This window comes from Schistocerca cancellata, chromosome 2 (assembly GCF_023864275.1).
Source record: "Schistocerca cancellata isolate TAMUIC-IGC-003103 chromosome 2, iqSchCanc2.1, whole genome shotgun sequence".
In the NCBI taxonomy this organism is placed as follows: Eukaryota; Metazoa; Arthropoda; class Insecta; order Orthoptera; family Acrididae; genus Schistocerca; species Schistocerca cancellata.
In genome coordinates this window covers 497,059,389-497,075,528 of record NC_064627.1, presented here as the reverse complement: position 1 = coordinate 497,075,528, position 16,140 = coordinate 497,059,389, and the positions used below count along the sequence as shown (strand labels likewise).

General features: G+C 34.9%; 1 protein-coding gene across 2 annotated transcripts in view; it reads right to left on the bottom strand.

Moving 5' to 3' along the window:
- The window catches only part of LOC126162035 (tubulin-specific chaperone E), a 76,743-nt gene extending 61,220 nt beyond the window's left edge, over window positions 1-15,523 (bottom strand). For both annotated transcript variants that reach the window (XR_007534986.1, XM_049918262.1), the window contains exons 1-3: window positions 15,367-15,523; window positions 14,334-14,561; window positions 2,027-2,230 (exon numbers count right to left, since the gene is read on the bottom strand). Coding sequence is in view for 1 of the 2 variants with exons in the window: in XM_049918262.1 (XP_049774219.1) it covers window positions 2,027-2,230; window positions 14,334-14,548 (419 nt within the window). In the remaining variant the exon portion in view is untranslated. The remainder of the gene's footprint in view (window positions 1-2,026; window positions 2,231-14,333; window positions 14,562-15,366) is intronic.
- Window positions 15,524-16,140: the final 617 nt, after the last annotated feature.

Here is a 16,140-nt window from a genome sequence, read left to right as displayed (position 1 = left end):
TAGTACACAGTTACTGTGAGGAAACTTCTAAAGAAACAGAGACTATGACACAATAGGTGTAAAACATAGCTTAGGACAGCAGAGACAGAGAGATACTCAATGAAACACTTTTGGCTGTCAAGAGAGCAATGCGTGAAGCCTTCAATAACTACTGTAGCACAATTTTTGTTAAGTGATCTTTCACAAAAGAAAAAAATTCTGGTCATATGTAAAGAATTTGGTGGCACCAAAGTTATTGTCCAGTCTCTAGTGAATAAAACAGGAATTGAAAATGAGGGTAGCAAAGCAAAAACTGAAAAGATTGACTCCATTTTAAAATGTTCCTTTACAAAAGAAAACCCCAGAGAATTGCCCCAATTTAGTCCTTGTACCACTCAAAATATGAATGAAATAAGTATTAGTGTCAGGATGTCGAGAAACAGGTGAAATCATTAAATTTGAAAAAAGTTCTAGGGCCCGATGGAATCCCTGTCAGATTCTATACTGAATTTGCAGTGGAGTTAGCCCCTCTTTTAACTTTAATCTATCGCAGATCCCTCTAATAGAAACCCATGTCCAATTGATGGAAGAAAGCACAGGTAACACCTGTTTACAAGAAGGAAGTAGAAGTGATCCATAAAACTACCGTCCAATATCACTGACACTGATTTGTTGTAGAACCTTAGCACATATTCTAGGCTCAAATATAATGAGGTATCTCGAACAAAATAACTTCCTCTATGCCTATCAGCATGGATCCTGGAAACATTGAGCACATGAAAGCCAACTCGTACTTTTCTCACATGATATCCTGAAAGCCATGAATCAAGGCGGTAATTAGGGCAGAGCATTTCTCGATTTCTTACACTTATTGTCAAACACTCGATCATATGGAGTATCAACTTAAATTTGTGACTAGACTGGAGAGTTTTTGGTAAAGAGAACACAACATGTTATCTTGGATGGAGCGTTATCATCAAATGTAGAAGTGACTTCAGGTGTGCCCCAGAAAAATGTGTTGGCACTCTTGCTGTACACATTGTATATTAATGATCTTGCAGACAATATTAATAGTGACATCAGACTTTCTGCAATTATCTATAATGAAGTACAGTCTGAAAGAAGCTGCATAAATATTCAGTCAGATCTTGATAAGATTTCAAAGTGGTGCTAAGATTGGCAACTTGATTTAAATGTTCAGAAATGTAAAATTGTGCACTAGACAAAATGAAAAAAATGTAGTATCCTGTGACTATAATATCAATGAATCACAGTTGAAATCAGCCAACTCATAGAAATATCTGGGTGTAACACTTTGTAAGGATATGGAATGGAATGGTCATACGCTCAATTGTGAGTAAGGCAGATGGTGGACTTCGGTTTATTGGTAGAATCCAGGGGAAGTACAATCAGTCTACAATGGAGATTTCTTACAAATCACTCATGCGACTCATTCTAGAATATTGCTCAAGTGTGTGTGACTTGTACCAAATGGGACTGACAGGGGATATTGAACATGTACAGAGAAGTGCAGCACGAATGGTCACAAGTCTTGTCTGACCACAGGAGAGTGTTACAGTGATATGGAAAAAACTGAACTGGCATACTCTTGAAGACAGACATAAACTATCCCATAAAAGTCTACTAACAAAGTTTCAAGAACTGGCTTCAAATGATGACTCTAGGAATATACTACAAACCCCTACATATTGTTCTCTTAGCTATTGTGAGGACAATATTAGAATAATTATAGTAAGCATAGAGGCATTCAATCAATCATTCATCCTGCACTCCATATGTGGATGGAACAGGAAGACACCATAATAACTGGTATAACAGGATGTACCCTGCCATGCACTTTGTAGTGGTTTTCAGTGTATGGATGTAGATGTAGATCAAAAAGTCACCACAAGTCAGAATTACATGAACTGTTTTATAATGACAATTAGTGAAACTGCACTTCAATGTAACTAACTAGTTTCAGAAAGTCACAAGAACAATTGGGAACAACAGTCAGACAATACTAAAACCATTCTATTGCTCTTACCTCTGTTGTCTATTAACCTTGTCAAACCCCACTACTTCCAGAAATCTAGCATTGATTTCCTTTTGTAAGAGTTCCAATCCTTTCCTGTCAATTCCAGCAGTTTCATCTCCTTTCACTTCTCCATACCGTTCCCTGATTGCTTCAGGGCAACTGACTCCAAAGTTAGCTTTGGCTGGGCGGATGAAGGATCCTGACTGAGGAAACCTTTTTTTAAAAGAAAGTATTTCTATTACTGGCTTGTTGTACAACAGTTCAGAAAATTATTTTTGTAAACACAGGTGAGAATGACAAATACAATTAATGATTGGAGACATCATACTGTGACACATATGTCCAATCATTAAATTATTAACACATAAATACAACATTCTGCATTTAAATATACCCACAATATTATGCTTGACTAGATAATACCTACTGAACAATCCCACAGCAATAACAATTATCATGCAAGTTGTGGGTTGTAGGTAAGAAATCCAACCACCACCAGGCTACATCAGGTACACATCAGAAGTGTTCAGAAGACATTTTGATACATTACGTATGTTACATCAACTAACCAAAGTAAGAAAAGCAACTCCAAAAATCCAACAATTTTCACAAAATTATGCTGCAGCTTAAACACTGGGTGCATAACACACTATTGGTTTATTTAACAGTAGCAATAGGTGTGAAGTTGAACATTAGCAATCCACACCACTTCTCTCAGCATTCTCTAAAGTATTTGTGAGATTAATGACAACAAATCACCAAAAATAACATCTAGCTACTGAATAGTAATCAACATGGCTTTCAAACAGGTAGAAGTACAGTACCAGAAATAATGGGTTACACAGATGAAACGATAAGCAGCCTAGAAAACAACAATATTGTTGAGGGAGATATTTCAGGGCTTTCTAAACCTTTCAGTAGCGTTAATCATGAAATTCTTTTAGGTAAGTTGGAAACAATGGAGACAGAAAACAAGTGGTTGCAAAAATATATGCAAAACAGACCAAAGATTGTGCAACTCACGTCAACTCACAAAATCAGGTCAGTAACTGATGTAAAAAAAATTTCAATAGGAGTACTACATAATAGTGTGTTAGGCTCCCTTCCATTCCCTCTTTGTATAATTAACATACAGGTCTCAGAGACTACAGCTAACATCATGTTTGCAGATGAAATTAGTGTAATAGTAAGTGATGTTAAGGAATCTCTATCTACAAGAATCGAACAAGCCTCAAGTCCCAGCATTCATGGTTCAATGCCAACTGTCTGATGCATAATGTGAAAAAAAAACTACATTCAATTTGGAAAAATGAATCAAAACCAAGATTTCCAAGTTTTACTGGACACAAATGAGTTAAAAAGGGTACAACTTAAAGAGATGTATGTCGATTAAGACTAAAATTGAAAAGACCATTGTGACATAATTTCATAGTCAACTACTGATTATTTAGCAAGGTTGATCACAAACACCAGCAACAAACTCTCTGACCAAAACCTATATTGATAACATGTAATTTCAATAATTTTATACGTAAGATGTGTTGATATTAGAAATGAAATTGTATTTCAAATGCAGCTTTGCGGGCAGAGCTGTGTGTCAAAGTTAACTTTCTTGCAACTGAAGTGCACAAATCTGAGGACAGGGTAGCTGTGGTAAAAATCTCTTTAAATGATGACACTAGTGCTGTAAGAAAGAAGTACTTTTGAAAAGTGCAACAGTAAACAGAAATTCAAAGGAGTTCATGATCCCCTTGAATCAAAAGACCACAAATTTAAATCAAAACTTGCAACAGCTGAGTCAAATTTAGAGACACACAATTTCGGTCGGTGACAGTATTCGAGCCCAAATGGTTAATGTACTTAATAAAGTTGAGGCCATAAGTAATTTTGTAGTACAAAGTATAACTAATTTAAAAAGAATAGAAACTGACACCAACCAAGCCTAGAAAACATTGATGTTAGAGTAAAGAATCTGCAGGAAGTTTGTTTTGCAATTAACAATAATGTTATATGGGGCAATGTGAAAGTGAAATGTTTCAGGGAAAGAAAAATATTATGCTCTAGATTTTACTCAACGTTGCAGCAATAATTTTGTACCTTGCATGACAGACACCTAAGACTTTTAGAGGGAGATGTGGTAAAACAGACTAACTAAAGAAAATTTAAAAAATTAAGTTATCAGTAATTTGAAAGAAGTTTTCTTGACTATTTCTGGTCTGAAGCCAAATGGATTAAAATCCAGAATGAGATCTTGAATGGATTAACCTACTGGGAAGAAAAAGGTAGCAAGAAGGAATTGTGTAAAAATTGGTTAAAGAAACCTGTCGCTTTAAGTCTTAACTGAAACTGCCACTCTGAGAAGGTGAGTTCCCAAGAACTTTCAGTGGGGTCGAATGCATCTGCTAATTCAATGGAACACTTTTTGACTACCTCCAAAAGTTGGATGGGACCTTGAACTGCAGTTAACCAACATCTGGGCAGTTCGCATCCAAATACGAATTTCACATACGAAGAGAAGGTAATGGATTTGGGAGGGAGGGAGGCATCAAAATAGATAACAATGCAGTAGAAGCTGAAAATTAATGATTTAAATGAAAACTCTATAACAAGTAACATACGTAAAGTCAATATGAGTCTTTGGTTAGGAAAGCGTATTTTGGTAACTGTTCTGTTATTACTTTTGCAAGTATTATTGTAATTTTATGTCTTTTTGTTATCTGTATGTGTATTTATTACTGAAAGTGTAATTTAAGTACATGTACTGTTGCTGAGTGTCATTTTTTTCTAATAAAATATCTCTATTGAAACATATCTTTAATTTTGCTCTATACCTCAGTCATTCAGTTCAGTGGCAGAATCTTATATGCTGATGTTAATATTAGCTCACTACCTCCCATGATTGTAAGACATGCATTCAATTTTTGTAGGTTACTATGTGAAAGCCACTGCTTGGTCAACCTGCAATCCATTGAAGAGAAGTAAGATGTAGCAGTTATAGGACAAAGGCTAAGACCATGAGATGTGAAACACACGTATGGACACACTGCATACCACTGAAGATGATTGAAATGATGTAGCTACAGGGAAACTTGCTAAGACCAAGTGATGTGAAAATCCACTGCATGAACTGATTATACATCATGGGAGTCGATATAGTAAAAACATTTTTTATAATTTTTCTCAATTAAATACATTTCTTTTAGTTATAGTGAAAAAAAATTGTGTGTGTTATATCAGTATGTCTTCCTCAAATTATTGTGAGTTCTTATACTTAAGTGATATATCATGTTTTATGCAATAGGCCCTAAACTTGAATATAATGCTGACAGTAACGTGTATTTGTATTTCACTTCCCATGTTTTTGCACAGTGTTACTTAAGTAACTTACTTATGGAAACATGGACACGCGCTTAATTTAGAGTATGTATACTTTATCTAAACAACATAAAATCCAGGATGGAATGTTACAATTTTATGAAAAGGAAAGTTGCTACTCACCATATAGCAGAGATTCCAAGTTGCATATAGGCACAACAGAAAGACTGTCACAAAGCTTTCGGCCAGGAGGCCTTCATCAAAAATAGACAACAGAGAACACACACACACACACACACACACACACACACACACACACACACACACACACACGATTGCAGTCTCAAACTACTGAAACTGCACTGCAAGCAGCAGCACCAGTGCATGATGAGAGTGGTAACTGGGTGGGGGTAAGGAGGAGGCTGGGGTGGGGAGAGAGAGAGGGACAGTGCAGTGCTATTCGGGAACGCACAGGGATAAAGTGGATAGAGGTCAGGGCAGCTAATAGAGAGTAGGGCTGCTATGTGCAGTTGGGAGGTTAGACTGTGGGCTAGACATGGTGACTGCAGACCAACTGCAATTGTCGCAGTTATAATAATAATAACTGTTTTTTTCCCATGGTTTTCCCAAATTGTTAAGATGGATGCTCAGATGGTTCTATTGATAAGACCTTGGCCAACTTCCTAGTCTAACATCGCCTAATTCTATACAATTTTATATAATATGTTTGATACATCCTAAACTGTTGTGCCAAATGGGCAAATGACATACTCCTAGACAAACAAAAATAATAAAATATAATAAATTGGTGATCATCTCATCACCATTCACCTTGATGTGAATTTGCCAGTATAAACCTCCATGACAATATAAATAAATGAATACAGGCAGCAAAACCAAAATCAACATGTAATGAAAATTTTGGCTTAATCGCAATCTGGGATGTTCAAAGTCAACCGTTAATAGCTTCAGAATAATTAGTCAATACCAAAGCTGGAATAAAAGAATGGAAAATCCAGGATGGGATGTTTCTAATGTCTTGGCTTTTTTTGGTCACTTGCTCTTGTCTTAACCTACAAACAAAAAGGAAATGTAATCAAAATGTAAACGAATACTTATTTCCTATCACTGAAAAGCTGGCTAAATATATGTCAAGCAAAATGGGCTCTTGGCAAGGATCTACTGCATAATGGTTGTTACTGACTCCTGAATGGTATGTTATGTGTAATTTGTAACAGTACTGTGTGAAAGACTGTAATCATGTTCGGCAAGGTAGTTTGTGTGTATACTGTTATGTTTTTCAAAAAGAATGTTTTTCAAAAAGAAAGTGAGAGAATGCTGATACTTACTTTTGAATAGCAGTATGAGATTACAGAAAAGAAGATCTTATCCACAGAATGGATTATAATCTCACGCCCTTCCTCAAAGGGAACACGATATTTAATTCAGGACACAGATGCACCATGGGTAATCAGGAATTTTGAACTATTTGTACACAACCACCTTTTTTCCCTTTCTGGACAAATTCTGATAATGACATTTTCTTTTTCCCAACACCAAGATTCATATTGGCACTTCATGTTAAAGAGTTAGAATGCACTAATATGTTTAAAATTCTCAGCTACAGAGGCAGCAAACAGTAGCCAGAGAAGGTGCAGAATAGTATTAGAGGACATGGAAGCATGAACTTAACAAATTATATGATAAATTTACAACTTGAGTAAATTCAATATCCTTTGCTTTCAACATTTACAATGAATTGAGTATGATAATGTCCCCACTTGACATCTAGGTTGTTGTGACAGTCTGAGCTGTGGCATAGCCCAAGTTGTTAAGTTTGGTTGGAAGGTGACAATTAGGTAGCAAGTTGACAAAGTCAACGAATGTGAATACAAAATGTAGGTTCTGGTAACAGATTAATTTAAAATGCAGCAGGAGGAGGAGATGGGGGTTACATGAAATCTGAGCTACTGGTATTTAAACTTGTGTTTGGGTTCTAGGTATCAATGGCTTTGTATGTGGTATACAGGGCAACTGAAATGCGCAGTACCACATTTTGGAGTTGCATGTGTTGCGTTTTTGGTATCAAAGGCTTCATTTAAGCTACATGGGCCAAGTGAAATTTGCGATACTGCATTTCTGAGATGGGTATGTTGGTTTTTTGGTACTGAGGGTTCTGTTTGAGCTATATAGCTCTAGTGAAAAGTATGATTCCTGTAGTTTTCATGTTTGTAGAATACATCATATTTTGAGAAATTTTGGTGTACAGTTTTGTGGATAATATTTGTTTTGGCACTGTGCTGTTTTGTGTATAGATTTATATTTAGATTGCCCCAACCCTAAACCCCAACTTCCTGACATTGTCACATCAGTTTCATTTTAGGCTACTGTTAGAGTGAAATATTTTCACGTTGTTTTTATTTTTGTACACATTTCTCTGTAGATACATTACGGTTGATGACGTCATGGGTCACAGCAGACAGGTGGAATCTGACACTTCCATAATGCCTAAAACTATTTTGAAGTTTCTTTAAAAAGCATGTGAAAAGATATATTGTAAATTTGGTTAGAGAAACAACTGACAAAGGAAATTATGAATATAACAAAGTAAATTATCTTATACTGGGTAGAAACCACATTTAGGCTCAATCCATACCAAGTGGTCCAGCACTGGTTGCTTGACCATCTCAGAAAAATATTATATTTGCTGGGTGAATTCCCCAATGTTTAGTAGTCACAAAAATATTTAAAAAAAATTATTGTTTATTATTTTGAAATGGCAGCCATATTTGTAAGCATCTACATTTTTTACAATTATTCAGTAGTGGATTGTCCTAAGCCTTTCAGATAAAATGCATTTAGTTCAGCACACTCTGGGCTACAAATTAACACTATTATCACTTAGCTGAATGTATTCTTTAATATATTTTTATCAGTTCAAACTTATCAGCCACAAATTAAGAAAACTCAATGTTTTAACAGTAGTTTTCCAAAGAAAGATTAATTGCTAAGCTTTAATATTTTTCTGCTATTACACCGTATAGTATAGTTACTTTTTATATAGTATCAATGGCAAGCAGCTGACACTCAGAAAAATACACTATTTAAAAAAAGGGAATTTTTTTAAAATTTTTCCATTTTGTGGCCTGCAATATCTTTGTTGGGGGACCAGATAAAAATCTGAAACTTTCACAGTTAATAGACCTTTATGACATCAACCTCAGTATAAATTGCAACTTTGAGATTCAATTGGAAGTTATGGGGAAAAAAATTACAAACACAAGTCAAAAATCCATTTTTTAACATCTGCAATATCTGGTAGGCTAATCAAATAAAGTATACCAACAGCTTAATGTAACACACCACATTACACTAGATAATGATTATTTGTCAAAACAATGCTGTGGGAATTGTTTCAGCAGGCTAACAATTGCATCTGCAAGCCTATACAAGTCTGATTGTTGTCTTCCCCCTTACACCAACAATTGTCGACACACACTTATTTAGCAAGAAGTTCTTGAAGTGTGCAGCTGAAAATGGTGTCTCAATGTTCTGTTGGTGTTATTATTAATGAAGCATGTCATAAAAGCGTGTATGGAGTGTATCCTAAAGCCATTACTTTAATTGAAGATTACAGTGAAGAAGAAAAGTGTTGTTTTACTTACAAGTCGGCCCAGAGGTCAAACCAACAAGCAAGTACCATGAAATACTTAAAACAATTTCATCACATTTTTAGTCAGTCTTGCATGGACCCTTTTGAGAAACAAAAGAAACCTATAACAAAAGGTCTGCGAGAAATAACATTTGATCATTATTCTAAAAATAAAAGCCCTTTTGTCAATCCCATACCAGGAAAAACATTGTGTCCACCATGTTATTCTAAGATATCTGTAATTCACAAGAGAAAAGATAGTGAAACCTCAGATACACAATTTTGTGATTTATCAGCAACCATTAAAAAAGTAGATACAGCTTGTGAAATCCTGGGTATATCACCTGCTAGTAAAATCAGAAAACTAAGTCAACATAAAAGACCAAGTGCCTTGTATACAAAAACTGAGAAAGTGGCAGCTATAGTCAAAAAGAATTTGGAAGTTTCATTTAAAAATACAGTTTGTACTAAAACAGATGGAAGTTCTAAAACTTCACCAACCGGATATGATGATTTGATAGAAAAACTAAATGCTGTACTTCAAACAAAAAGGATAAACTTAAGATTATCAGTTTACTGCCAAATTATTGGAGTCGAGCAAAAGTTAGTGATGAATTTAATGTGTCAGAACGTCTTGTTAAGTTAACAAGGCAATTAGTAAAAGAACAGGGAATTTTACCAGCATTACAAAAGAAAAGTCCATCTAATTTGGTAGATGAAAACACAATCAATAAAGTTGTAAAGTATTATGACGATGACAATAACAGCAGTTTGATGTCTGGCAAAAAAGACTGTGTTTCTGTGAAGGAAAATGGTTCTAAGATTCAAAGACAAAACACGTTAATATTGAGTAATTTAAATGAACTATTCACTGAATTTAAAAAAGAAAATCCCGACATTAAAATTGGAAGATCAAAGTTTTACAATTTCAGACCAAGATTGTGTAGTGTTCCAGGGGCATCTGGCACCCATAATGTTTGTGTTTGTTTGTATCATCAGAACGTAAAGTTGATGATAGTTGGGGCCAATCATAGAGTTGACTATAAAGACCTTTTGGAAGTTATGGTATGCAGTATTGACAGTTACAATTGTATGATCAAGGGAAAATGAGAAGATTTTCCAGGCAAACAAGCCTTACTTGAAATATTTGAAGACGATTTGATGCCTGACAATATAAAATACAAACAATGGGTGACACAAGACAGAACTGAAATGGTGACAGTCATAAAATCACGAGAAGAGTTTTTTGAAGTGTTGGTGGCTAACCTTGAAAATCTGAAAATGCATGCATCATTTTATCGGAAAAGCTAAAAGTAAATTTTTGAAAGACAAAAAGCAAAAACTTGGCAGCTGATGAATGCTTAGTTCTTGCCGACTCTTCAAAAAATTATTCCTTTGTTTTTATAGATGAAGTACGAGGGCACAACTGGGTAAACTAACAGGCCACAGTTCATTCATTTGTATTCTATTATAAAGGTGAAGATAAATTGATGAGCCACAGCTTTTGTATCATAAGTGACTACCTTGAACACAACACTACAGCAGTGCACATTTTTTAACTAAAATTAACAACCTAGATTAAACAGCACCACCCTTCCATAAAAAAACTGATTTACTTTTCGGATGGGGCAGCAAGTCAATATGAAAAAAAAAAAAAAAAAAAAAAAAAAAAAATTCTCCTTTCATAAAGAAGATTTTGGGTTTGATGTAGAATGGCACTTTTTCGCTTCATGCCATGGGAAGAATCCTTGTGATGGTGTCGGGGTACAACAGAGCGAGCTGTCACAAAAGCAAGTCTGCAACGGACTGATGACAATCATATCATAACACCTCAAGAAATGTTCGAATTATGTAAAAAACATATTAAAGGAATTACCTATGTTTTTGTACAATGTGAGGAAATACAATAAGTCTATATTCAGTGTCTTGAAGGAAAGGTACAACACTTGTCAGAAGATTAAAGGCACTCTATCTTTTCATTGTTTTGCACCCCATTCAGACAACTTACTGAAGAGTAAGATCACATCAACTTTGAATGATAGTGAACTTCATCAGTGTGGAAATCTTGTACAACTGGTTCTTCAAAATAAAGACATAGTGGCTTGTGTTTACGATGAACGGTGGTGGATTGGTGAAGTTGATAATATTGACTGTCAAAACCAAGATGAACATGTATTTTATCACCCTCCAGGATCAAGGACATCTCTTAAAAAAATTGATAAGGATCAAGGTTGGATGCCACTTAAAAATGTACTAAGGAAGCTGTCTCCCATGGAATTTACAACTGTGACTGTGCAAACTTATAATCTAACACCCAAACTGAGTGAAAAAATTTCTCAATGTCAATGAGCAATGTACTAAAAGCAAATAACAAGAGAACAATATAATGTAATTAGCAGCCTTATTTTCAATAAGAAAAAGTAAGGAATCATAGATATGATTAAATTATATACCGTAACTGATATATTTTATTCCATAAGCCTAGATATCACGAATGTTAAAAAACGTATTTTTGACTCATGTTTGTAATTTTTTCCATAGCTTCCAACTGAATCTCTAAATTGCAATTTATACTGAAGTTTGATATCATGAAGGTCTATTAACTGTGAAAGTTTCAGATTTTTATCTGGTCCCCCAACAAAGATATTGCAGGCCACAAAATGGAAAAATTAAAAAATATCCTTTTTTTAAAAAATAGTGTATTTTTAAGTGCAAGCTGCTCATAATTGATACTCTATAAAAAGTAGCCTAGCTATAATATACAGTGTAATAGCAGAAAAAAATATTAAAGCTGAGAAATTAATCTTTCTTTGGAAAACTACTGTTAAAAAATTGAGTTTTTTTTTCAATTTGTGGCTGATAACTTTGAACTATTAAAAATATATTAAAGAATACATTCATCTAAGAGATAATGATGTTAATTTGTAACTCAGAGTGTGCTGAACTAAATGAATTTTATCTGAAAGGCTTAGGATAATCCACTACTAAATATCTGTGGAAAAATTTAGATGCTTGTGAATACGAAAAAACGTATGTGCCCTGGTACAAATATGGCTGCCATTTCAAAATAATAACAATAAATTTTTTTTAAAATATTTTTGTGACTACTAAACATTGAGGAATTCACCCAGCAAATATAAATTTTTTCTGAGATGGTCAAGCAACCATTTTTTTTGCCACTTGGTATGGATTGACCATTGAGGTGACAAACGGTACATTCACTAGAAACAAAGATAAAATTGTATTAACATTTCATACTTTCCTTAAATGTTTGTATAGTTTGACAGTTTGAGAAACAATAGATTGTTGATACTCAAAATAAAATTTCAGACCTAATACCAGATAAGGTGTAAAAGACATCTGAGGTATGCAGAATGGCAAGCACCAAGAGATGACAAAGTTCCATCAGAACTGTTTTCAGTTGGAGGAAAATTCGGGTCTGGTGTAGCAGGGGATACAACCTGTCGGCTTTGAACAATGACGTCACAAGTCACCAGAGAGCATGTATCACAAAGATGAAAGAGCTGAGGAGAATGTTGAGAAACAAAGGAATGCGAGAGAGATAAACTTTATTTCACATATGTAAGGGCCAGTAGTATTTTCACGTTAACGATATCGCGTGTTTGTATCTTAGTATTTCTCCACAAAATACAATGGAAAGAAATGAATGAAATTACTAGCAAAGAATACATCACGTTACATGTATGTCAGTTGTATCTCGAAAGTCTTTCGAACTGTATTGCTTAAGTGCAGTATGGGATACAAGTTCAGCGTAGTCGATTTCTTAGTTTCAACTAGCATTGCTGTCCTGTTGTTTACTTGAACTATGTATCCCCTGCTTCACTAAACCGCAAATGAAACCCGATACAAATTAGAAGCTCATTCGAAGTGTGTTGCTCAAGTACAGTCCGGAATACGAGTTTGTCGTAAGGCGATTTCTTCGTTTTCACTAGCATTACTGTCCTGTTCTTCACCTGAATGATGTATCCTCCGCTTCAGTAAACCATAAGTGGAACACGGGATACAAATTGTAGATGTGCTGTTTATTTCGTCTCCGCTATTACTAACATAAAGTAGGATCAGTTTATTCTATCTCTTGAGATTTTTTTTTTTAGGCCAAAAAACACTTATCAGCTACTGAAGCATCTGTATCTTAGGATCAGTTTATTCTATCTCGTGAGATTTTTTTTTGTAAAAAAGCCAAAAAACACTTATCAGCTACTGAAGCATCTGTATCTTCTAATGGGTGCGGGAGTTCCGACTCACACCCACCCACCTCCCCAAGAGTCGGAACTCCCGCACCCATTAGAAGATACAGATGCTTCAGTAGCTGATAAGTGTTTTTTTGTTTAAAAAAAAAAAAAAATCTCACGAGATAGAATAAACTGATCCTACTTTATGTTAGTAATAGCGGAGACGAAATAAACAGCACTGATCCTACTTACGAATAGATGGAAATACACGTACGTTACATTTGCAACCTGTTTCACTTTATATGTTTTGATTGTTTATTTAACCTTTGTGTTTCACTTGTCTTTTGCTGTTATGTTTTAGTTTAGTTTTTTTATTGATTACTTAATAAAGTAGGATCAGTTTAGTCTATCTCGTGAGGTTTTTTTTTTTTTTTTTTTTTTTAAAGCAAAAAAACACTTATCAGCTACTGAAGCACCTGTATCTTAGGATCAGTTTATTCTATCTCGTGAGATTTTTTTTTTTTAAAGGCCAAAAAACACATATCAGCTACTGAATCATCTGTATCTAATATCAAGCGATCGTTTTTAGATTCACATTCAATTATTTTAATGATAGCGCTTATTAGAACACAGAACTGCTTTATTATCTATGCCTCGAAGTGAAGACATTACTATCTATGACTAAGGAATGGCGTCATTGTTCAAAGCCGACGGATTGTATCCCCTGCTTCACTACACCCGAAAATTCATACTACAGGAATCTGCAATATTATTTACCGAATGTTTGCAAAAGAAAGCATATCTCCAAACTTTATCCAGAGCAGTGGATGTCACATGGTTGATGATAATAAGTCTTTGATCATCATTTTAATACAACAAATATTAAATTAATTTGTCCTTTAAACTGTCAGTTACTGTAAGTAGACATTAATGTTCCCTTTTCATACACTTGTTCTCTTTCATTATATCACAGTCAGACTCACACAGTGGAAAACAAGGCATATTTTGTGTCTATGTCTAACTTCCCATTTCATCAATAAACAGTACTGTTTCTTGTACAATGTATAAGGTTATTTATGTGTGTTTCCACCTGATGGTAGGGACATGTTGTAGGTACTGTGAAGACATATAATAACGCTGAAGAATGCTGCCTTACCTTGCCTTGAAATATCTAACATCATTGTACATTCCATCATGCTTTCCTCTATGTGGCTCATCCCAGTCAATACCCAGCCACATTCCTTTAGTTGGTGGCACTTCTCCAATGTACTTCACAGTTCCATATGAACCACTGCATTCTATGCGCTGACCCAGCTGAAGTAACGAGAACTCATCTTTCGTTGTGTTCCCAGGAATATTTGGGCCAATCATTATCAAGACAAAACTGAAATATAAACACAACTTAAAGACACAAATTCAGAATTTGACAATAGCATTTTCAAACTGTTGTGACTATATATCTCTGCAAATTCTTTTTACTGATAGGTCTCGCTCTCACTAGCATCTAAATGATCTTAAATGGAATATTAAATCGGTTTAATATCAAAGGTGTGTTATTCTAATAGGGCACCTGTCAAATCGGTCCACAGATAAGAAAAAAACATATGAAAAGGTTGCATCGCAGTCGTAAATATAAACTGTAAAATACTACTGGTATCTCAGACGTCATATCCACTACACGCACTTTATTAATTCACTGAATAAATATGTTTTGTTTCTTTCAGCATAAATAAATTTCCTTCGCATCCAGTCAGTACGAGTGCTTTCAATTTCTCTCCAAGATAAGTGTTTAAGATGACTGTGTCATTCGGCCTGTTTTTCATATTACTGGAGAACAGGGCTCTTCAGTTCTAAACTCGAATAATTCCTCGTTCGGATAAACACGTTTGCAGTAACTTTGACAATGTGCATCCCATGAGCTATTGACACGCCCGCAACAAACGCTGACGCGCTTCATTATAGTGAAGTAACTAAACAATTGTACTCAATTCACATAGTGTAACGAGCAGACGCTATTTCATTTTATACTTTCTACGCAATCAGTAATATTTTTATAACCATGTCACATTACACTCAACACAAATTTCACTAATGAAAATACATTTCAGACTACAAAGAAGTGTGTAATTTGTTTATAATGTCTACAAAGGAAATTCATTACGCTAAACATCATAAAAATCTCAAGCTACCATTCATTTGACGTTCACAATTTTGTGCCGTTTACTGTATTCGAAGGAGCATAAAACTGTTTTATCTCTGGATCACCATGGAATTACTCAAGGATGTTTGTGGAAAGAATCTTCCTTTCCCGTTTCAGCAGTATTTATTTTATTATTTGAAAATTGTAATTTGAATTAATGTTTGCTAGTCGGTTAGAAAAATATTGCTATTACTTTCGCAGACTTTGGTGAAGCCAATCGCTGAATCGCTTCGCATATGTTTTACAACTAGCAGAGAAAGGGTGCAGAACATAACAATAGAGTACAGTTGGTTTCGGAAAAAACAAATTACAATAGGTTCTTCCAACAAATTATTGACGAAAAAGACAAACAGAATACTGACATGGTTACCGAGGAGCGCTTGCAAAATCTATATTCTGCAAATCAACATGAAGTTTGTGCCAGGAGTGCATTTTATATCTATGACACACGACGATTTTCTCTTACATTCCCCGTCTATATAAGCTACAAAAGTTCCACCCGCAAACATCCAACCTGAAGAAAAAAAAAAAGGAAAGTTGGCTATTTTCGATCTGTGGTGTTCACAAAGCAATTTGATTATTTAAAGAAAAAACTGGATGTAAGAGGTGAAAGAGTATACAGCGTGAGTCACCTAACATTACCGCTGGATATATTTCGTAAACCACATCAAATACTGACGAATCGATTCCACAGACCGAACGTGAGGAGAGGGGCTAGTTTAATTGGTTAATAAAAGCCATAAAAAATGCACGGAAGTATGTT